Source organism: Cupressus sempervirens, chromosome 4 (genome assembly GCF_028749045.1).
Source record: "Cupressus sempervirens isolate cs-2001-9-10 chromosome 4, ASM2874904v1, whole genome shotgun sequence".
Classification (NCBI taxonomy): Eukaryota; Viridiplantae; Streptophyta; class Pinopsida; order Cupressales; family Cupressaceae; genus Cupressus; species Cupressus sempervirens.
Window position 1 is genome coordinate 6,508,193 of NC_143121.1, and position 25,760 is coordinate 6,533,952.

At 34.6% G+C, this 25,760-nt stretch overlaps 1 protein-coding gene and 1 pseudogene across 3 annotated transcripts in view; one reads left to right on the plus strand and one right to left on the minus strand.

Moving 5' to 3' along the window:
* Positions 1-14,990: 14,990 nt before the first annotated feature.
* Positions 14,991-25,760, plus strand: part of LOC149559658 (syntaxin-31-like) — a 191,827-nt gene continuing 181,057 nt past the window's right edge. For both annotated transcript variants that reach the window (XM_089824234.1, XM_089824235.1), the window contains exons 1-2: positions 14,991-15,218; positions 15,352-15,675. In XM_089824234.1, the coding sequence (XP_089680360.1) occupies positions 15,459-15,675 (217 nt within the window). In that variant the 5' untranslated portion in view covers positions 14,991-15,218; positions 15,352-15,458. The remainder of the gene's footprint in view (positions 15,219-15,351; positions 15,676-25,760) is intronic.
* LOC149559659 (large ribosomal subunit protein uL3c pseudogene) lies at positions 16,118-20,502 on the minus strand (annotated as a pseudogene). The gene has a single exon (XR_016363618.1). The product of XR_016363618.1 is annotated as a large ribosomal subunit protein uL3c pseudogene (transcript).

Here is a 25,760-nt window from a genome sequence, read left to right on the forward strand (position 1 = left end):
ATTTTTGAGCTAACTTAGAGATTGAATTATGATATGTTGGTGATAAGGAAAAATCTTAAGTTGGAATCCCTATGCATTACATGCATGTAATCAGGTAAAAGGTAGGTTTTAGCGGCAGTATGGATGAATCACAACCATTGGTTCATACCTAACCCTAAGTCAGCTAGGTCTTCTTAAGGAAGACAAACCCTAAACTTTCTATGAGCATAAAAGAGAATTAATGAACAATCAAGGAGAGTTTTGCATGTATAAACTAGGACATTCATGGTGATCAAGGCATTATGATTTGAATTGCTAAATCAGTTAGAGGAGAACAGAGGAAGGAAGCAGTGAACAACAGAGAGACATCTGATCAAGAAGGATCAAGTACACAATTGAATAGAGGTGATCTATCATCAAGAATCAGAGTGTTAACCATAGGATCATTGTTGAGACATTCTAATAGGTGAATTAGTTAAATCTCTTAACAGAGTAGTCCTAATGGGTTGTATTAAAATCCTTTAACAAGTTGCTTACTTAATTGTGAGTTGAAGTCCTTTTGCCAAGCACACTTCTAACAAGGTGTTGAAATCCTTTAACAATGTGAAACCTAACAGTCTTTGTAAGCCTTTAACAAGAGAAACCTTTCATAGGGTAGATCATGGTTCATGATCAAACATTGTAACCTTCAATAGATATACTTTATCACCATAGTAGTGAAGATTTGTGGGTGTCATCCCCACCCCAGTTTTACCTTCTCATTGGAGGGTTTCAAGGTAATCATATATGGTGTCACATATATGTGAATGCTTACTTATTTACATGCTTTAGATGTATATGATTTACATGGTATTTCAGTTTACTTATTGAATATATGAGATGGATGTGTGGTGAATATTTTATGGGTCAAAGTTTAAAGTAATGATTCACCATCCCCCCCCCTCAAAAGTTTACCTTTCCTATTGTAAATTCCAACAATAAACAAAACTTACAATATCATCTCTGTATGATCCACCTTACAATCCCAATCCCAGCTAGTCCAGATCCGCAGCTGGATAATAACACCAAGAAGAATCCACACTTGTACCCTTAGGTACACCAAGAAATCATCTAGTTCACAAGCCACAACTACTAACTCTTCAAAATTTGCATCTACTCCTCATCCCCTTCTCCAAGCTAGAATCAATAATCCTAAAGATTATAAAAGACCCCTTGCTTATACCCAACTAAGCCACAAGTCAGCCTAGTTCATTACAAACTAAATTAAATCTCATACATTAAATATAGGTTGAGCCACAAGTTAGCTACAACACTAAATTAAATACCCATACATAAATTAAATGCAAAAAGTCAACTCATAGACAACTTGGCACCAACAAAAACCAAGACCAAGTTGAGTGTCAACAAAACCAAGCTGAGCACTAGTAAATTCACAAGCACTATCAAGCTTGCAGAGAAAACTAAGCATCACAAACCATGCCAAGCTCCAACACATTGTCAAACACCACAAACATTGCCAAGCTCCAAGACCATGTCAAGCTCCTAGACAATGTTGAGCATGAAAGAGCATGCCAAGCTCCACAGTGTATGTTGAGCTCTCAGAGTATGCCAAGCTCCCGGGCACAAACTATGCCCAACAATGACTTAGCACCACTTCTTGGGTGACCGAGTCCACAACTAAAAACCAAATACCCCAAACATGCAGGATTGTAAACAACCCTAGGATGCTCTTGCATCAACAAATCCCTTAACAAAGTTGACTTAACAATCATATTGTAAATCCTCTAACAAGGTGACATTTCAGGATTGAAGTGTTTGAAGACCTCTAAATAGGCCACTCCTAATAGGGTGATCTAAATCCTCTAATAAGGTCATACTTAACAATATGTTTTGTAACATTTAATAAGGTTGGCTCCTAATTGGGCTCACTTCAAATGAGTGAAAAATATTGTAACTAGTTGCACGGTAGTTTTTTTCAAACTGGGTTTTCACGTTAAATTTTGGTGTCATTTGTGTACATGTTATTTTCTTTATGTTTTATGTTTTTGCTACTAAGTTACTAAAGGGTATAACAAATTAATAATCATAAGATCTCTTTGTTATCTGAGTGATAGTGATATTATAGTGGTAACTGAGTTGGGTAATATCTCATGACCAGTGGAAAGTTCGAATTAACATCTAGGGAAGGGGAATTATTTTTGTAGTAACTAATTCACCCCTCCCCTCTTAGTTACTCTACATCTCCAACAATGTGGGTTACCATCTGAGGGTTCATTGTTAGTACTAGGAATCGTTGATCTATCCTAGAGGCCATGTAAAAGCTCATCATCTCATGTATGTTCTTGTAACCACAAAGCATCCCCTTTTAAACTTGCCTCTATTATAGGATTACATAGCGGGTCTACTCGATCCCTGGGGAGCCTCTCATCCCTATCACTATTTTTATCACCATTCAACTTCAGATTCAAAGAGGCATCCAATTCATGAGTAGAAATAGATAACCCTTTTGACCATGACGCTAAATCAATGGAGTTCTTGAGCGATATTCACTTAGCTTCCAGGAAACAATTCTCTAGGCCTCCATCTAAAAAGATAAGTGCAACAAACATATCCCTCAATCTATCCTTGCTAATCTTCAAAGCCATCTTTAGAGTGAGGTTTAGTGTCACTTCATCCTTGTGTCCTTTAATCTTATTTCTACTGCTCTTATACAAAACTTCTTAGTCCATGTTACAAAACACTTCAAGCCTTTACTACTAGTTACCTTCACTTGAACGAAGTTCCACATACTATTACATCCCAAATTTTGCCCTAATTTTAAAATTGTTCATAACTATTAGATTTAATGAATTTTTATTATTTTTTTCTCATGATCATGTGAAATAAGTTAGTTATTTATATACATTGTACAAACTGTTGATGAAATGGTCGGTAACCTATAATTGTTATTAGATGATTAGCAATTGTTTGATTTAAAATAACAATTAATATGTTTTTTTTATGAATTACTATGGAATTATTATTATGGTGAAAGTGTTTTTCATGGGTGATTGCAAGAGAATACTGAGGAGAGGGGAAACATTGCTAAACATGATCATTAGAATGAGATGTTCACTTAGTTCAGTCATTAGGATCGATAGATATGACCTTAGACTTCCTTGAAAGGGATACGATGACTTGACCATAGGTTACATTATGGGATCCACATGAGCTATTAAGAAAACAATATAGGAAAAACATAAAATAATCTAATTTAAAATATAATACATACCTCAACAGATTTTTTATTAATTTTCATCATATCATTATAATAAATACTTACATATGAACACATAAATATAAAAATGAAATGGCACCAATAAATTATAGTAACATAATCTAATGATCTCACTTCATCAATATACTTACATAAACGTATATAAGAATATATTATAATCTCCTGAACTCCTCTTTACAAATTTTCTTTATTTCTTTTCCTTCTTCATTTTTTTTCTTTTTCAAAATCGAATCAATGATTGGAATTTGAATGGTCTTCTTGAAACTGATAGAAGTCAAGAAGCAATAGCTAGTTCTTTAAGAGAAGTCATACCAAGACCTTGGATATCATCCTTATTTTCCTGCTATGTATCTTACTTTCCAAGTGGAGTCCATACATTCCAAGCCATGATAGTAGTTAGATTGTTTTAGGTCAACTCACCATTCTTCTACTACATTTACCACACATTCAACCTATTTACATCGAGTCTTCACCATTATCTCTCACTTTTTGTTGGACCCTACAGATATCTAAACCATACTATAATTGAGATCGGGTGGTGTACAAAGCCAAGCAATAATATTGGTTAGAGGACGACAGGAAGCCAAGTTATCATATTGCTATTAGGATTTAACTGTGTATTTTGAGTCAAATGTTCCAAATCAATTCTCAATCACATAATAATAGGTTACTATTGTCCTGCCATCATGAATTATACTTCTATCTTTTCTAATTTATAAGTTTGATTACAATCGACTAGGTATAAGAAAGCCAAACAATAGAACTGAGATCATATTATGATCACTTGTTGATGGCTCTTGTGATTTCCATATAGTTCTACTAATCTTTTAATTACTGAATACTAGTACCACCATCATTAAGAAGTCAAAATTATATTTGTAAACTCTTGTAATGATTATATAAACCATCACCATTAACTCAAATATTAATGGCATTAACCATATAGTTTTAATCTATGACATAAAGAATAGAATGCTCTTAATTCTCTAACACCTAGGATTCACTGACAATGAAGCCATGAAATGGTGAAGAGGTGTAAATAAAACAAAATGATCATAATCTTTCACGCACCTAGGATTCACTGGAAAAGAAGCCATTGAAACGGTGAAGAGGTGGATTTAAGCTGCAAGAAACAAGAATGAAATCAGATATGAATATCTAAGTAATGGAATACTTAATAGCTCATGCTTATTCCTGTAATGAAATTTATTGTCAAGTTGAGTGGTGGTGATCGGGTCCATGTACCAATCGAAAATCCTTGGCCAAGGTAGTTTATAGGCATATGTGTCATTCTATGATCACTTAATGTCTGTAACGTTAGTTATATAGGTATAACTGATTGGGCACTCAAACCACCTGGTAGTTTGGATGGCTAGATTGAAGAACATCCCAAGCCCGATCACAAGGTAGGGAGGGTCATTCTAATATGTTAGGATGTGTGGGGATAAGTATGGTCCAAGGTTGGGAGGTTAAGCCTATGTCAATGCTTCTCCTTTCACCAATGCCAAAACTTGCATAACCAGATAAAGGATCCTTCGATAATGTTGTATGTTTTTCAATCTTTTTGATACTTACTTGTTAATCATTTAGCATGGATGTTAGATAGTCATTTTATTTCAGTTAGAATAGTTAATTGTCACCTAAATATAAATAATAATATGTATAAGGAATGGTTAAATTGTTTACAATGAATATGCTTTCTTTGTTATATCAATTGAACATGAAAATACAATTAGATTGGTTAACAATCATTTTTCCAAATAGTATTACGGTTACTTTATGTTATTGTTAAAAGAAGTCATTTTCATGTGAAATGGAATCAATTAATTTTATAAACTTTAAAAGTTATTATTTCTTAAGATGTCTTTGATTTAGTTATGAAAATTTGTTTGTTACATATGTTATCAGAGCATTGGGTCCAACACTAAACCTAGGGCACACTACCTTCAATGTAAACCTAAAAGTTCTAGAAAGATTACATAGGATGCAAGTACATAAAATATCCCACAAAAAGGCTCAACATCCCATTTTTTCTTATTTAATTAAAAACATGCCTAAATATGACTACACTTGTTGCTCCATACCCCAAGACAATGAAACTCTAAACCAAGCATTACAATAGATGAAGAATGAAAGAGTCAAATGGACTCCTGCTAGTAAAGCAACATATAGGAATAAGTTAATTCAAAACTGGAATGCTTGAAAGGGCAATTCTCATTTGTAGTTCCACAGATCCTGAATGGTGTGGGATATGTACCAATTTGAGCCAAAACTAAGTGTTGTAAAGCAAGATTAAATATTTTGATATAAACATCCTCAACCAAATAATTTTTTGTAAATAAGGTTGCTCTAAGTGTAGCAACAAATTATTAACTTAATTAAAAATTTAGTTCATGGGTTTCATGCATTCACAAGCCCTTTTTTTGTGGAAATTCTTAAACATGTATAAATTCAATTAATTAACACAAATTTGTAAATTAATAGGTGAAACCAATAAACATAAAATGAACAACAACAAGAATGTTACAAATTAGGGCATAATTCATGAAAACACTCAATCTTCTAATGACTTGTTACTTCAAATCTTGCAAGAAACGCAACTAAAGTTGGAAAACATGGAAAGAAGAATGAATGAGATGGCAGCCCAGATGGGGCATAATCACAAGGAAATTCAATCATCACCTCCTCTTAGAGCAAAAACAAAATTCTTTGGGCATAACAAGAGAACCTCCTCACCCAAGCAAACAGAAAAACAAAAGAAACAAGAAATAGTGGTTGATCTGTCAGTAGATATTAAGAAAATCAAACCACCCAAGTTTTCTAGTTCTGAGTCCGGGGAGGAAGCAGAATCTTGGATAAATGAAATGGAACAATATTTTGAAATTAGAAACTTCTCTAAAACCTCAAAAGCAATTTAAGGAATATATCATTTTACTGGACAAGCTGCAACGTGGTGGGGAAACACCAAAGTTGAGCAGAACATTAAAACCACTAAGATCACTTGGGAAAAGTTTGTGACCATTTTTAGGAACCGTTGGTTGCTCCAAACCTTTTATGATCATAAACTTCTAGACGTCCACAAATTGAAGAAAGGAGATATGTCAGTACATAAGTATTGGGAGAAATTCACCTGACTGTTAAAGTATGTACCACCATATCAGCAGGATACCAACCTGAAAGTGAGAAAATTCATTATGAGTTTGAACAATAGAATAGGTGGAGCAGTTGATGTTCTCACTCCTTGAACCATGGAGGAAGCTCTAGAGAAGGCTATTTAGCAAGAGCACAAAATCAAGAAAGATGACTCCATCCGAGACAATAAAAGGAAAACAAACTAGAATTCAAAAGGTGTTGATTTTGGACCTCAAAAAAGACAATTTAAGGACTTCAAGTACAACAAACTAGAGTCAAAGGGAAATGGAGTTAAGGATGTTAAAGGTAATTTTAATGCAAAGAAAAATAATAAGAATAATGAGAGGAAGGGACCACTTCTTGGGTGCTTCACTTGTGGAGGAGATCATTTTGCTAATAAGTGCCCCAACAAGCTCAACACCAATCAACCACAACGACCACCTCTTCTGCAACAACAATAAGTTTCTCAACAAAGGATTCATGTAGCCCTAGATAATAGGCAAGCAAAACATCAAATAGGTCCAACTGAAACTTTGGGTAAGATCTACAAAAACCCTGTCTCCATTTTAATTGATACTAGAGCTTCTGAATGTTTTATATCACCTTGACTATTAAGTAGATTTCCAAAAAAATCTAGCTTTATGGCAAAACCATGGACAATCGAATATTCAAACCAGTCAAGTTCTAAGGTAGAGTAGTGTCTATTTGAGGCTCGAGTTGGCTTTCCATATTTTTCAATGGAATTGAACTTATATATAACACTTATTAGGCATCAATTGGCTCAGTGAACATAAGGCCAAGGTGGATTGTCTTGCCAAAACTATAAATTGTATGGATGATCGAGGTAGAGTAACAAGCATTATAGGGGTTAAACATGAAATTAAATCAAAACATATATCTACAATGTAACTTAAGAAATATGGAAGAAAAGGCTGTGAGATTTTTGCAGTTAGGGTTGAGGACATAAGACAACCTAAAATCACCACTTATGGATATGATTATATTTATGAGGATGGGAAGATCATAGAAAAGTTAAAAGAATCTTTCAAGGAAAAATATCCCCATCTAAAGAATTATCAAGATGTGTTTCCTAAAGAGCTCCCTGGGCTACCCCCTTCCCGAGCTTTTTGATTTCAACATAGATTTGATACTAAGATTAGAACCCATATCTCAGGCACCATATAGGATGACTACAACATAATTAATGGAGTTATAGATCCAACTTCAAGACATGATAGATAAGAAACTAATCTAGACAAGTGTCTCACCATGGGGAGCCCCAATGTTGTTTGTTAAGAAGAAGGATGAAACTGTGAGATTATGCGTAGATTACAAAATGCTCAATAAAGTTACCATCAAAAACCAATATCCACTTCCTAGAATAGATGATCTCTTTGATCAAATGAAGGGTGCAACAGTGCTTTTAAAAGATGTTTTGAGGTCAAGTTACCACCACCTTCATATAAAGGACAAAGATATACATAAAATTGCATTTAGAACTAGGTATGGACATTACAAATTTACAGTACTGCCATTCGGGTTAACCAATGCCCCCAATGACTTTTATGAACTTAATGAACAACATATTTCAAGACTACCTAGATAAGTTTGTGCCGGTCTTTATAGATGATATTCTAATCTATTCTAAGAACAAGGAAGAACATCAAAGGAATTTGGAAATAGTTTTGCAAAGATTAAGAGAACATAAATTGTATGGAAAATTATCTATGTGCACTTTTTATCAAAAGGAAATTCAATATTTATGGCACATTATATTAGCTCAGGGCATAGCCATAGATCCATCAAAAATAAAAGCAATTAACCAATGACTTATACCTAGAAATGTGTTAGAAGTTAGAAGCTATATGGGATTAGCAGGATTTTATAGAAAATTTGTCAGAAATTTCTCAAGGATAGCTTATCCAATCATATCACTTCAGAGGAAAGGTAAGAAATTCATCTGGACAAAAAAAATTCAATCGACCTTTGAGTATTTAAAAGAAAAACTAACTAAAACACCCATACTAAAGGTACCTGATCCACAAAAGCAGTTCGTAGTTATAACAGATGCATCCGGAGAAGGATTAGGAGGTGTGTTAATGTAGGATGAACATGTTCTTGCTTATCAATCTAGGAAATTAAAGAATTATGAGAAAAATTATGCACCCAATGATCTCGAATTAGCAGTTATTGTACATGCTTTGCAAATGTGGAGACATTACTCAATCAGAAAACCTTTTGAACTTCAATCTGATCATCATGGTTTTGAAATATATTTTCACCCAACCAAATCTAAATGCTAGACAAAGAAGATGGCTAGAATTTTTAGCAGACTAAGAGTTTGACATAAGTTATATTAAAGGCAAGGAAAACAAAGTGGCAGATGCCCTAAGTAGGAGAAGGCACATCTCTACAGTGGCTACTATAAACTTCAGATTAAAAGACCAGACTTTATAATACTTAGAACATGATGAGTAGAAATCAGCTTAGCTCTTATCAATGACCCACTTGATTCTAAGTATTCAAAGTTTAGTTTAGATGAGGATGAATTACTAAGATATCATGGTAGGATCTATGCACCTAACAACCCTTAACTCTGAAGATTGATTATGGAAGAATTCCATTCAGCTCCATATTCAGGACACCCGAGACTAACAAAAATGCTATCTAATATAAAAACCCTATATTTTTGGAAAGGGATGAAAAGGGAGATAACAAAGTTTGTCGCAGGTTATTTAGAATTCTAGAGAGTAAAAGTAGAACATTGATATCCAACAAGTCTTTTGCACCCTAATGAGGTACCTGAATGGAAATGACAAACAATTTCCATGGACTTTGTACAAGGATTACATATGACACAGAATCAAGACAACACCATTTTTGGTCATGGTTAATAGATTGACAAAGGTTGCTCATTTTATACCAGGGAATCTAATAGATGGAGCACCAGAAATTGCTCATAAATTCATAAAAGAAATTTTCAGATTGCATGGAATTCTAGAGAAAATTATTTCATATAAGGATGTTAGGATAACTTCTAGATACTGGCAAACATTATTTTCAACATTGGGCACTAAATTAAACATGAGTTGAGCTTATCATCCTAAGACAAATGGTCAAATAGAAAGAGTGAATCAAGTATTAGAAGATCTTCTGAGAGTATATTGTATGGACCGACAATACTAGTGGGAAACATACTTACCCTTGGTAGAATTTGCATATAACAATTCCTATCAGTCCACCATTAAAATGGCTCCCTTTAAGGCCTTGTATGGCTGTAAGTGTAGAACTCCTATGAGTTGGAATCGATTGGAAGACATAATCATTGTTGGACCCAAAATGCTTAAGGAAATGGAAGAACAAATAATTCAAATTCATCAAAGATTGAAGGAAGCTAATGATAGATAGAATAATTATGTAGATGCAAGAAGAACACCTAGAGAATTCTTAGTAGGAGAAAAGGTATTGTTAAGAGTTAAACCTCAGAAGAGTACCATCAAGTTTGGTAAAAATGCTAAGTTATCCCTGAGGTATGTGGGACCCTTTGAAATACTGGAAGTTGTGAACCCAGTAGCTTACAAAATTGCTTTACCACTAGCCCTTGCCAAGATGCATGATGTCTTCCATGTGTCGTATCTTAAGAAATACATTACCCACCATTATCATATAATCAATTGGAAATTATTACAAGTGCGAGAACTAGGGGGGGTAGAGGTAGGACCACTCAGAATACTCAAGGTGCATTACAAAATTGGGAGGTGACACAATGCAAGGTCCAGTGGGACCAGTATATAGAGGATAATGCCACTTGGGAGGATTATCATGAAATTTCCCAAAAATACCCTCATCTTTTCTTTGGAACTGGAAATTGAACATTTCTTTTATAAACTGATTAAATATTGTTTAAAGTTTTGTTATTATGTTCATCAAGGATGAAGAAAAATTTGAGGGGGAGGGTATGTTACATCCCAAATTTTGCCCTAATTTTAAAATTGTTCATAATTGTTGGATTTAACAAATTATTTTTCTTTTCTTTTTTCTCATGATCATGTGAAATAAGTTAGTTATTTATATACGATGTACTAACTATTGATGAAATGGTCAGTAACCTATAATTGTTATTAGATGATTAGCATTTGTTTGATTTAAAATAATGATTAATATGTTCTTTTTATGAATTACTATGGACTTATTATTATGGCAAAAGTGTTTTTCATGGGTGGTTGCAGGAGAAGACTAAAGAGAGGGGAAGCATTCCTAAACGGGATCATCAGAATGGGATGTTCACTTAGTTCAATCATTAGGATCAGTAGATATGACCTTAGACTTCCTTGGAAGGGATATGTTGACTTAACCACATGTTACAATATGGGACCCACATGAGCTATTAAGAAAATAATATAGGAAAAACATAAAATAATCTAATTTAAAATATAGTACATACCTCAAGAGAATTTTTATTAATTTTCATCATATCATTATTATAAATACTTACATACGAACACATAAATATAAAAATGAAATGACACCAATAAATTATAGTGACATAATCTAATGATGTCACTTCATCAATATACTTATGTGAATGTATATAAGAATATATTATGATAAATGAAATTATAATCTCTTCAACTCCTCTTTACAACTTTTCTTTATTTCTTTTCCTTCTTCATTTTCTTTCTTTTTCAAAATCAAATCAATGATTGGAATTCAAATGGACTTCTTAAAATCAATAGAAGCCGAGAAGCCATGACTAGTTCTTTAAGAGAAGTCATACCAAGACCTCAGATATCATCCTTATTTTCTTGCTACTTATCTTACTTTCCAAGCTCAGTACATCCATTCTAAGCCATGATAGGAGTTAGATTGTTTTAGGCCGACTCACCATTCTTCTACTATGTTTACCACATATTCAACATGTTTACACCGAGTCTTCACCATTATCTTTCACTTTTTGCTGGACCCTGCAAATATCCGAGCCATACTATAATCGAGATCAGGTGGTGTACAAAGTCGAGCAAGAGTACTGGTTAGAGGACGACAAGAAGCCAAGTTCCAAATCACTTCTCAATCACATACATAACAGGTTACTATTGTCTTACCGTCATGAATTATACTTCCATCTTTTCTTATTTATAAGTTCGATTATAGTTGGCTAGGTATAAGAAAGACAAACAATAGAACTGAGATTATATTATGATTACTTGCTGATGGCTCGTTTTGCTAATCTTTTAATTACTAAATAGTACCACCATCATTAAGAAGTTGAAATGATATCTGTAGAGTCTTGTAATGATTGTATAAATCATCACCATTAATTTGAATATCAATGGCATTAACCATGTAGTCTTAATCCATGACATAAAGAACAAAATGCTCTTAATTCTCTAACAACTAGGATTCACCGACAATGAAGCCATGGAATGGTGAAGAGGTGTAAATAAATAGAATGATCATAATCTTTTAGGGACCTAGGATTCACCGGCAAAGAAGCCATTGCAATGGTGAAGAAGTGGAGTTAACCTGCAAGAAACAAGAAAGAAATCATATATGAATATCTAAGTAATGGAATACTTAATAGCTCATGCTTATCCCTGTAATGAAATCTGTTGTCAAGTCGAGTGGTGGTGATCAGGTCCATGCACCCATCGAAAATCCTTGGCCAAGGTAGTTTATAGACATATGTGCCATTCTATGATCACTTGATGTTCGTAACATTAGTTATATAGGTATAATTGATTGGGCACTCAAACCACCTAGTAGCTCGGATAGCTGGACTGAAGAACATTCCAAGCCTAATCTCGAGGTAGGGAGGGCCATTCTAATATGTTAGGATGTGTGGGGATAAGTATGGTCTGAGGTTGGAAGGTTAAGCCTATATCAATGCTTCTCCTCTCACCAATGCCAAAGCCTGCACAACAAGATAAAGGATCCTTCAATAATACTATATGTTTTTCAATTTTCTTGATACTTACTTGTTAATCATTTAGCATGGATGTTAGATAGTCATTTTATTTTAGTTAGAATAGTTAATTATCACCTAAACTTGAATAAGAATATGTATATTTTCAGTTAAGCTTAATTACAATTAAGAAAGATAGTCATTGCTCTATTTTCAGCTAAACATGATTACAATTATGAATGGTTAAATTGTTTACAATGAATATGTTTTTTTTGTTATATTTGTTGAACACGAAAATACAGTTAGATTGGTTAATATTTGTTTTTCTGATTATAGTTACTTTCTGTTATTGTTAAAAGAAGTCATTCTCATGTGAAATGGAATCAATTACTTTTATAAACGTTAAAAGTTATTAGTTCTTAATATGTCTTTGATTTACTTATGAAAATTCATTTGTTACACATACAACCGAATTGAATGCACACTCTGCATCTTGATGAGGATTCTAATGAAAACTGAGAGATCTGCCTCGTCAAACCCCTCCTCAGATTGGACAAACCCTCCCAACTTATCTCCAATAATTTTAAGGGTAGCCTGATTGGACAAACCCTCCCACTCTACTTGTAACCCAATTTACAAAATCTTCGCCAAGTGTTGTGCCATATAAACCATTAATTAGAGAGCCCCTTAAGCCCATCAATTGATAAGTAGGAGATATTTTTCCACACAAGTCAAATTGTGATATTGTTATAAGGATTCAACTATGTAGTTTTTGAATCAAAGTCATTGACCCATGTTTAATGAGTAGTGGTTCACACGAAGCCATCTCTCATGAGCATGAATGGAACACATAACACTCATTAGATCTCAATTATGCTTACAAAGATGAAGCACCACAACTTCTGGGGAGGTCATCCATCTCGGTACTACTCCAACTTGAGTGCGCTTAACAATGAAGTTTCCTCTATGGTCAAACTGACTCTACTTGCAAACCCATTTGCAAAACCTTCACCAAGTGTTGTGCTTTATGGGCCATTTATTTGAAAGCCCCTTAATCTCATCAATTGATAAACATGAGATACTTTTCCACAACAAGTCAAATTGTGACATTGCTATCAAGATATAACTGTGCAGTTTTTGAGTAGAACTCATTGACCCGTGTCTTAAGAGTAGTGGTTTACACAAATCCATCTCTCATGAGAATTTATGGAACACTTCACACTCACTAGATCTAGGTGACACTTATAGAGGTGGAGCATTGAGACTTCTTGGGAGGTCACCCATCCTAGTATTACTCCAACTTGAGCACACTTAACTACAAAGTTTCTTCCATGGTTAACTTTACTTGCAACCGCATTTGCAAAACCTTCACCAAGTGCCATGCCTTATGAATTATTTATTAAAAAACCCCTTCACCAAGCGTCGTGCTTGACTAAGTGTTGGGTCAATGAGTTTGACTCAAAAACTACATAATTGAATCCTAACAACAATATCCCAATTTAACTTGCTATAGAAAAATATCTCCTACTTATCAATTGATGAGCTTAACAGGTTTTCCAAATGAATGGTTCATAAGGCATAACACTTGGTAAAGGTTTGGCAAGTGGGTTTGCAAGCAAAGTGAGTTTAACCATGAAAGAAACTCAATAATTAAGTGCGCTCAAGCTATAGTAGCATTGGGATGGGTGACATCTTGTAAAGTCTAGGTGCTTCACTTCTATAAGCATCACCTAGATCTAATGACTACTTTGTGTTTCATTCATTCTCATGAGAAAAATAAGTTCGCATGAACTACAATTTACAAAACAGGAGTATCCCATACTGCTTATTAAAGATTTCTTTTAATAAAAAAATCTTAAAATAAAAATAAATAAAAAAAAGATCGGAGAGATATGCAATGATATGATATGATATGATAGATTTTAATGACGTCCACGAGACTAAAGTAGTCTATGGGACCCATGCAATCGCCCTCCCGAGTCAGGAGCCAAACTAGTCAGTTGCAAAGTTTTGGTTAACTTGTCTCTTCTTCTCTGAATTTTGATAATCAAATCCGCTGTTCTCTTCACTTGATCTTCTTCAAATAAATAGTTTAAGTCCTTGTTCTACAGAATTTTTGTATAATCAGATCTGATGTCGTTGTAAGCCAAGCATTCCATGACAAAGTGTTGCTCTGTCTCCACTGTTCCCAAATTGTAGAATAAACATGTTCTGTCTGCCCACTCTTTCTTTGGAACTTGCCATCTACCAGTTTCACATCGCAGCTGATGTGAACTAGTTCTAATTTGTGCCATCAACATTTTTGCTTTCCAGTTAATAGGTGCCCTTATATAGGCCTTTTCATCATGACTAGAAGTGGGATTAAATTCTTTAATGTAATAAGATTTTTTCCTCCCTATGTGTCTTGTCCACAGAATATTGCGAAATTTTTCATTGACAAACTTTTTTATTTCTTTAATGTTATCCGGGCAAGCTTGGATGTTGATATCCCATTTTTGCATCCATTTGTCATTTTGTTTCATCCATGTGCTTTTCCGCCTCACAAATTTTTCCTCTATTACCAACTTGGACAACAAGCAAGTGTTCTCAAGCAACAAATTAGTTTACTCGAGACACGTGACAAAAATCCATTCACAAGTATGGGACGGCGATGTCCATTTGACCGCGAACCTATAAATAGTTTTTCTCCTCGTTCTCCTTATGTCTGTTCATTGGAAGAAAAGTCACCATCTGTTTGATGTCACATTGCAGCCTTAGACACACAAGTTTTAAACAACAGGTTTTGCATAATTGACGGTTCTCGGAATCATAGGCTACAAAAAATTATCCACGTAGATGTTTCCTCGCAATTGAACAAGAGTCTACACATTTCTTTTACATTCTCGTCATTTGGAGCCATCGGATGCCCAATTTGGTTAAAAAATACAGGCAATTACAACAATTTTTGCCTTGCATCCCAATTTAGCAATACGCACATTCCCTTTTGATTTACTAGAAAGATTTGATTTCTGCCTGCTTTTTGATGACATTTAAAAGATTCCTATTATTTGAGGATCTACAGGATATATATCAAGCCATGATTTTCCAACCCGAGGATAATGCATGGAATGAAAACGTAGCTCTTAATTAAATCAGGTTCAGCGTGCAAATTTAAGGTTCTGTTTCGCGATGGCTCTGTCGGGATCTTTGTTGTCATACAGGGATCGGACATCGGAGTTCCAATCTTTGACGGAAAGGCTGAAGAAAACTCAAACCCCTGATGGAAATGAATATGGCAGGGCTTCTACAGCTGCAAATTCTGTTGGCTCGGATTTCAATAAACGGGCTTCCAGAATTGGACTTGGTATTCATGAAACTTCTCAGAAGATCGCCAGGCTTGCCAAGAGTAAGTAATATTGGCCTATTTGACAATATAATAATTTGTAGTGGCTATTAATGCTTGCTTGTTGGGCTCTATATCTGTCCTGGATCATCTTCGGGCATGCCGGGTAGTTATATTTACTTAATTTTGTTTGGCTGTAGTCAACTCTAGGAGTGCAGTAGGGGTTTGGAATGCCATTTTGGATTAGGGTACGGGAGTAAATGATTAAGAGTATGACAATCTTATACGTTCATATAATTTCCAGGGATGGCAGTAGTAAATAATTAAGAGTATGACAGTCTTATATGTTCATATTAGTGCAAACAGATGTTAGTAACGGGATGGGTCTTCAGCAGTGAAAATTGAACAGGTTTTCGGTTGTCATCTTTCATTGCCAAAGATTGATTTTCAAGAACAATTTTTTTTCGTATATGTCAAGTTCAAAAATAATAAATGCGAGATTTTCATTGTTCATATGAAAAGTAACTTGGTGAGGCCATGTAGACTTAGTTTACATCAACATCTTGTAATCCATCTTCTGGATAATGACATAAAAGTGATGGGAGGTTTTTTGATATGCAAGCGACAAGAAGCAATATTTTTGTTGGTTTATTCTAAAAGGACTTCTTGCAAGTCTGATTCTCCACACTATAGTTTTGTATAAAATTGCTTGGCCATTTCCCGTCAAATTAGTTTAAATGCATTGGTTTGTAGCAAAAGGAGTGGCATGGTTAGCGGAATTGTAGGAGTTGATATTGAATTTAAACTTGCTTGACCTATCTAAGAATAGTGATTATGCTGGTGAACAATTGAAAATCTTCAGGCTTATGGAGGGAGACAATGATTGCCAAGATTTCACACATATTACTGATGATTGTTATAGTAATATCAAATATGTTTGCTCCATTCACATGGGATGTTAGTAATGTTCTGATGTATGAAGATGTAAACCACCTCAATAACCTCCCGAAACACACTTAAAATACTTAAAGCAATCCTTTAGTACAGAAAAAAAGATGAATTCAACATCATACAAACAAAACCAGAGTTTTCTTTAAAATTCAAGCTTGCAATATCATTACACAACAATATGCCAAGCCTATTGGTTTCATATTACATCACTCCAATCTGATTTGGGCCTGAATCATAGACCTGCAACAATGGTGTATTCGCAGCAGCCAATGTCTTCCAAAGGCTTTCCTTCAAGCTCCCCAATCTCCACCATCAAATCTGTAAATAAAATCAAATACCATAAGCATTACAAGCATATATGATAATGATGGGAATTCCATAAGCATTCCCTCTTAATTATGAAGCCTTCCTCTAAAGTTAGTATCTCCCTTTAAATGTAATGACCCTCACTATAAAGGCCACTGAAACCCTCAAACTGGACTTAGGAATTTTGTCAAACAGTTGGCATGTAACCGAATAAGGCTGCAATATTACTAATTGTTGTACAACAAAACCTCAATATATAATGCCAATAATGTATGAACAACAATTCCAGATTATAACACTACCAATCTAAGAGATAGATGACAATATGAAACTCAAATATGTAGTCCAATGCAATTCTGATTTTATGACAGCAAATAGAACTGATTACAATGAGAGACTGTCACAACTATGCACTTCTAACACATCAAGCTCTTGACAATGCAATGTTATGACATGAACAATAACCCAGTTCAGATTTGGAATGCAAATGACGAATCTTTTACAACAGTTATTAATGACTGGAAATAACTATTTATGCAATGACAGTGCTGACTGTTCTAATCTAGAACATGCAATATTTTGGCAATCAAAACTTCAGTTTGTGCACCTGGAATAGCTCCAATTTTGCCGGATATGAATGCTGAATTAATGCCACACGAAGACCTCACAATCTGCCCCAAACCAACTCACAAAATTGCTGTTGCTGCCTAACTGACAGGGCCGTACAGGTACGGCCTGGTACGGCTGCTAGATAAAAATATTGCAGCGTTTTTTGTCACTCCAAAAGCAATAAATCTGGGCGCCTAGGGTTGCTGAATAACCCCCTAAAATATGAAATTCATCCGTCAAGCCAATTAGGAGTTATGAGCAAAAACGTGGGTCCAAACCCTGGACTGGCAGTCTGAAAATAATGCACAACTGTGTCTACAAACCCTGTTAATCAATCCACAAATGCTAGGGCACAACTGAAACCCTTATTCCAACCAAAGTAAACCCTTATAACTGAATCTCAATGAAGTCCAAATGAGATGGCTGAATTACCAACTCCTCAAATGCAACAATTTAGGTGATATTTCACACCCTCAAAGTCGCCAATCCAAGGGAGTGATTCGTTCCCAAAGATCAAATAATTTGCAGACCCAAGAGATTACAAATTTGCTCCACAATGGAAGAAGTAGAAGAAATCTCAAATCCAAGTATGTCCAAAATGAGAGGCCCTGCTCTCTATTTATTCACTTTTCAAAGAAGTTGCTAGAACTTCTAGAAACATCCTTTATAAAATCTCATTATAATGCACTTTTTCTAGAACTTCTAGAAACATCCTTTATAAAATCTCATTATAATGCACTTTTTATAATAAAGTAATTTTATAAAATAAAAAGTGCAACTCAACTTAAAATTATAACATGTAGGCCCCAATAACACATAATAATAAAATATAACCTCTTAACACTTCTTCAAGAGCAAGATATGACCATCTGATCCGCAGAATTGACTCTCTCTCCACACCATTTGCCTACGAGAGTCTGGAATAGGCAAAATCCATGATCAATGTCATGTCAAACTAAAGTGGGGACATTACATTAAAGCTCAACATCTCCCAAAGAAACCTATTGCCTTTCCAACGAAGAGAGATCAAATGAATTTATTGTAAAGATTAATTGAGGACTATTTTGATCATTAGAAAATAGAAAAATAAATCTCCCTCTCAAGCTGAAACATTTCCCTTCGGATGAAAAGAAACACTCTCATCTTAATACTTCTTGTTGCATCCTGCAATCAAGAGAGGAAAATCAACATACTATTTCAAATACATTATGATCTATATAAAAATTTGTTTTCTCCATGCTAGTGAGAAACCATTTTTCTCTTTCTGCAGCATCTTAATTATAAAATAACCTATACTAATCAGATCAATATTCAAGGAAGAAAAGCTTAGCTTTTTTTGAAATTTTCTCCAATGTTGTGATAAGCCTTATCAACTTCTGATAGGCCTTCCTCTCCAACTTTATTCTATGCATCAAAATCTTGAAATCTTTTTCCAATGGAGTTGCCAGAGACATCGACCAAATCTCCCTCGGCAAACAACTCATTGAATTTCAATCGTTGATTGGATTGGAAGCCATCGAGCTGGAATGCAAAAGCCAAGCGAAACTCTTGTAGAGGCATTGCCCTCATTTTGTTGAGATGGCCCAATTCGGGCTTGGTGAGCTTGACTTCTCGCACTCGCTTGTACCCCACTTAAGCAGCGTACCCATCTGTAGACTTTGACTTTATCTGAGTCACAATGTTGCTCTCGTGAAACCCAATGACGGTCACGGGCACACACTTCCCCTCTAGCTCAAAATATGTCATAATCCCCAGCTTGGTACCCATCACTTCCATGCCTGTCTCGTACGATGCCATACAAACCATTCCCGTCCTCTGTTTTGGCTTTGCCATTGACATTGATCCCCTCGACTGCACACTTTTCCTCCCCAATACAACTTTTGTGGTGGCCAAAGAACATGCATAGAGTGAGGTGGTAGCCATTATTACAGTACACAATTAGAGATCAAGGTGTTGCTTTTCTGGTAATGCAGAGATATTATAAAGACTCCCTCTCTGCACCATCTACTACTTGGTAGACAAAGCTTACTACCAGTATCTTGTCAATTACCATACGATTGAATCACATGGCAATCTGAATACTTTGTAGTTGTGTTCTTGGCAAGAAAATGTCGATAATCAAGAGAGTACTCTACACAGAGCTATTACTTTGGTACTCACACAATAATTCTCGATGCATGATTCCCGTCATCTTGAGAAACATATTCTTTAAGCAGTTACAAAGCAGCTCTTTAAGTAAGGAAATTTTGACTACGTGGCCAACACCATTATGAATCATCGTGAAACTGAAGATGTTACTTAATTGACTCCTCTGGTCTATAAATCATCACACATTCATTTTCCACGGGATCTGGTAACATGCAGTAGCTTACAGGAAATAAAAAGAGCGCATCAAATGATCCATCCGAGTGCAGAGATTAATCCGCGACTTTGTCATAGCTCAAATCATTTCCTCGAAAGCCTGCAAAGTTGGGAATATATAGGTCGAAAGAAACAAACTACGAAGCTGGAAACATCCATGGCAAAAATATAAAATCGTACAAAATATTAAGTTCGAATTTTCTAAAGACATTGAACATGAAATAAAATAAAAAATTATTAGAATGAAACTCATATGAACGAACAACACAAACAGAAGCATGAGATGCTCAAAAAATACAATCTTGTAGCAAACTACTATTTGCGAAATAATGCTTGAAAGAGCATTTATGGAAATATTAACACATCACTTTGGCAGGGAATGCATATGTATGCATGTACCATAGCTTTCCAACACTAAATCCAAACCAAAGTAAATACATAAAACCACATCAGTGTCAATAACTAACTCTACCAGGAAGATGAATCTGGAAGAATCAACAACAAAAATTAATAAGCAAACAACCAAGTCCTGCATGTGCACAAATACTGAGCTCACGATCACCATGCATAAAGCCAAGATATTAACGTGAGACTACTGCAGTGATGACGACTGTGAAAACATAGTCTTAAAAAAATCGAAGGAATGCAACCAAATATATGAACACAGATAATACCAAAAAAGAATAGAAAGGGAAGTATTTATTTAATCCGCATCGATTCATGAAACAAACATATGAGATGCTAAAAAAAAACTTGAACATACCTATATTAACCAACACGAACAGGCTTCCAATATTGCTAAAAACAAACCTAGCTCTGATACCATGTTAAAACTAGAGCCTAGAAATCCATGAAGATACTCGACAGTAAGAAAGAAACAAAAAACTGAAACAAGGAACACTAGAAATATCCTAGAAAAACCCTTCGAGAATGAAGGGAAAAACCCAGCCACACAAAAAATATATCTTTATTGATAATAAAATGTTCAAGATATATATAACAAAAGGAGAGACTCTTCACATTATAATCGAAGGTCTCTTGAGATTATCATAACTCGTATAATTAAATATGACTCTTCGAATATTCATGCCTCAATGCATGAGAATGACACATGTCATTTACATTTAATGTTACAAATTAAACTTAAGTGACTTTTTCAGCTGAAGATGACAGTAACGTTAATAACGTCCAGATTTTGAGAGATAAAGATCTCTATCGTAGCTACAAACTTAATATGAATGACCTTTTGGATTATGTTAGTTCTGATGTTGCAAAGCCATCTGAAGAAGCTGAAAGAACTGAATGGAAAAAGAATAAGATTATGATCAAGTCAGTTAAAGATCATTTAATCTATAACAAACGAATTTTCATAACCAATTTAAAACACCTAATAATCTGATTTAATAAGTAACTGATTCCATTTCACAAGACAATGACTACCATTAACTATGATAAGTAACTGTTTTCTATTCTAACTGTAATTCATGTTCAGCTGATATAATGAGATAAATAAATTAATACATTGCTAACATTTTATCCATTTCTAAATGATAACATATTCAGCTGAAAATAAAGTAACGACTAACTTCTGTATCAACTAATATATTCATTCAAATTATGCTATGAGTAAAACTAAACTATCTAATTATTCTTTTAAGGATTAAAGGTAAAAGTGCAAAGAAACATAACAAATTAATGGAGGAATCCCTTTATCTTGTTGATCAAGCCTCGGCATTGGTGAGAGGAGAAGCATTGACATAGGCTTAACCTCCCAACCTCGGACCATACTTATCCCCATATATCCTAACTTATTAGAATGACCCTAGCTACCTTGAGATCGGGCTTGGGATGTTCTTTAGTCCAGCCATCCGAGCTACTTGGTGGTTTAAGTGCCCCATCAGTTATACCTATATAATTGACATCTGCGGACAAACAAGTGATCTCAAGATTGGCACATATGCCTATAACTACCTTGGCCAAGGATTTCAATTTGGGTTCGTAAACCCAAACACCACCACGCGACTTGACAACAAATTCCATAGTCGGGATATGCATGAGCTATTAGTTATTTATTATTCCAATCTAATTTCATTATTTGTTTCTGCAGGTTTATTTCCACCTCTTCACCATTCTATGGCCTCTTTGCCGGGTGAATTCCTCGGTGTCTGTATGATTATGAGCATTCTGATATTGTTGTACACCTCTTCACCAATTCCATGGCATTTTTCCGGTGAATTCCTTAGTGTTAAAAAGTATCCTAAATATGTTCAGAAAATTTATAAAAAAAACATTTGCATTAATGTGGATTTATGTAATCAATCAAGATTGATACAGCTATCAAATGAATTCATAAATCATATATATATACTTAGGGATACTCGGTGAATGGTCTTATATACACTTCAGAATACAACAGCTAGTATTATATATTGATCTCTATTTATCATGCCTGGCCGGCTACAGTTGGTTACTCAAATAAGAGAGAAAAGTATTTGAAAAATGTATTTGATTTGTTCTCAATCCTATCATTATGTATTGGCTGAAGATGGATATTAAACTCAGTAAAAATTGATTTATGATATACACTGCATCTATGGCATTCAACTTTGAAAGTAGAGAGATCCGTTTTCAGTTGGCTCATCATGAATACAAAATAAAAAGGAAAACTAGGATTTGTAACCTGAATTTGAATTGGGACTCCCTTGCTCTGGCTGGGTCTCTTGTCCACTTGCTAACCTTGAGGCTAATTCTAGGCTTCAGTCGCCGGTAGTCTTAAAAGAAGGAGACAGGGATTTGGGGGTGTGCAATGAAGAAAGGTATTCGGTTGAGAACTTCCCAACTTGGCTCAAAATGAAAACACAATAGTATGGAGATAGTAGAGAATAGCGAGATGGAAAGATGCATGATCCGTCCAATTCGTTTATGGCTTCTTAAGGACTTAGCCGAGACTTCTTGGCTTCTATCAGTTTCAAAGATGACTATTCGGTTACAACATAAATTCAATTTGAAGAGAAATGAAGAGGGAAAAGGAATAAGGAGGAATTGAAGAGTTTAAATTTTATTTTATTATTATTATATGCTCTTATATACGTTCACGTATGTATATTGATGAGGTGACATCATTAGATTATATTATTATAATTTATTGGTGCCATTTCATTTTTATATTTATGTGTTCGTATTTAAGTGTTTATTATAATGATAAAATAAGAAGACTTAATATTAAATCTTTGAAGATATGAATTATATTTTAATTTAGATTATTTTATGTTTTTATCATATTGTTTTCCTAATAGCTCATGCGGTCCCATAATGTAACCTGTGTTCAAATCTTCGTATCCTTTCCAAGGAAGTCTTAGGTCATACCTGCCGATTCTGGTTACTGAACCAAACGACCATCCCATTTTGGATCTCATTTAGCAATGCTTCCCCTCTCTTCAGTCTTCTCTTGCAATCACTCAAGCAAAACATTCTCGCCAACACATTAATTCAAAAATATATTGATCGTTAATTCAAATCAAACAACTGCTAATCATCTAATAACAGTTATAGGTTACTGGTTATTTCATCTATGTCTATGATAACTAACTCATTTCACATGATCATGAAAGAAATAATTCGTTATCAGTTGGTACAACGTATATAAATAACTAACTCGTTTCACATGATCAAGAAGAGAAATAATCTGTTAATAGTTGATACAACATATATAAATAACTAACTCATTTCACATGATTAGGAAAGAAATAGTTCGTTAAACCAACAATTATGATTAAATTAAAAAAAATTACGGCAAAATTTGGGATGTAACATACCCTCTCCCTTAGATTTTTCATCGTCCTCGATGAACATAACAACAAAACATAAGCAATACTTAGTCAGTTTATACAGGAAGAAAAGAAATATGCAGTATTTTTGAAAAATTTCATGATAATCCTCCCAAGTGGTATTATCGTCAGCATACTGGTCCCATTGGACCTGTTCTTCCATCTCTTGAAGCATTTCAGGTCCAACAATGATTCTATCTTCCAACTGATTCCAACTCACTGGAGTTCTACATTTACGACCATACAAGGCCTTAAAGGGAGCCATTTTAATGGTGGACTGATAGGAGTTGTTATATGCAAATTCTACCAAGGGTAAATATGTTTCCCATTGGTACTGTCGGTCCATATAGTATACTCAGGAGATCTTCTAATACTTGATTCACCCGTTTCGTTTGACCATTTGTCTCAGGATGATAAGTTGAACTAATGTTTAATTTAGTACCCAAGGCTGAAAATAATGTTTGTCAGAATCTAGAAGTTATACTAGCATCCCTATTTGAAATAATTTTCTCTGGAATTCCATGTAATCTGAGAATCTCTCATGAATTTATGGGCAATCTATGGTGCTCCATTAGTTAAATTCCCTGGTATAAAATGAGCAACCTTTGTCAATCTATCAACTATGACCAAAATGGTATTGTGTCGATTTTGTGTCATAGGTAATCCTTGTACGAAGTCCATGGATATTACTTGCCATTTCCACGCGACCATCTCATTAGGGTGTAACAGACTTGCTAGGTACTGATGTTTTGCTTTTACTCTCTAGCATTCCAAACAACCTGCGACAAACTTTGTTATTTCCCTTTTCATCACTTTTCAAAAATATAGGGGTTTTATGTCAAATAGCATTTTTGTTACTTCCAGATGTCCTGAATATGGGGCTAAATGAAATTCTCTTAAAATCAGTCTTTGGAGTTTAGGGTCGTTGGGTACATAGATCCTGTGGTGATATTTTAGTAATCCATCCTCATCTAAGCTTAACTCTGAATACTTGAGATCTTGTGGGTCCCTGATAAGAGCTAGGCTGACTTTTGCATAAAACTCATCACACTCTAAAATCTGATCCTTTAACCTGAAGTTTACAATAGTTATTACATAGATGTGTCTTCTCCAACTTAGGGCATCTACCACCTTGTTTTCTTTGCCTTTAATATAACTTATATTGAACTCATAATCTGTTAAAAATTCCAGCCACCTCCTTTGTCTAGCATTTCAGATTTGGTTGGGTGAAAATATACTTCAAACCATGATGATCGAATCTAAGTTCAAAAGGTTTTTTGATTAAGTAATGTCTCCACATTTGCAAGGCATGCACAATAGCTACTAATTCAAAATCATGGGGTGTGTAATTCTATTCATAGTTTTTTAGTTTCCTAGATTCATAAGCAATAACTTGTTCATCTTGCATTAACACACCTCCTAATCCTTCTCCGGATGTATTTGTTATAACTACGAACTGCTTTTGTGGGTCAGGTACCCTTAATATAGGTGTTGTAGTTAGTTTTTCTTTCAAAAACTCGAAGGCTGATTGACACTTCTTTGTCCAGATAAATTTCTTCCCCTTCCTCTGGAGTGAGGTGATTGGATAGGCTATCCTTGAGAAATTTTTGACAAACTTTCTATAGAATCCTACTAATCCCATAAAGCTCCTAACCTCAGATACATTTCTAGGTGTAGGCCATTCCTTAATTGCTTTTATTTTTGATGGATCTACAGCTATACCCTAAACTGATATAATGTGCCCTAAATACTGAATTTCCTTTTGATAAAAAGCGCACTTAGATAATTTTCCATACAGTTTATGTTCTCTTAATCTTTGCAGAATTATTTCTAAATGCCTTTGATATTCCTCCTCATTCTTGGAATATATTAAAATGTCATCTATGAAGACCAATACAAACTTATCCAGGCAATCTTGAAATATGCTATTCATTAAGTTCATAAAAGCTGTTGGGGCATTGGTTAACCCAAATGGCAATACTGTAAACTTGTAATGTCGACACCTGGTTCTAAATGCGGTTTTATGTATATCTTTGTCCTTTATAAGAAGCTGGTGGTACCCTTACCTCAAGTCAATTTTTGAAAACATTGTTG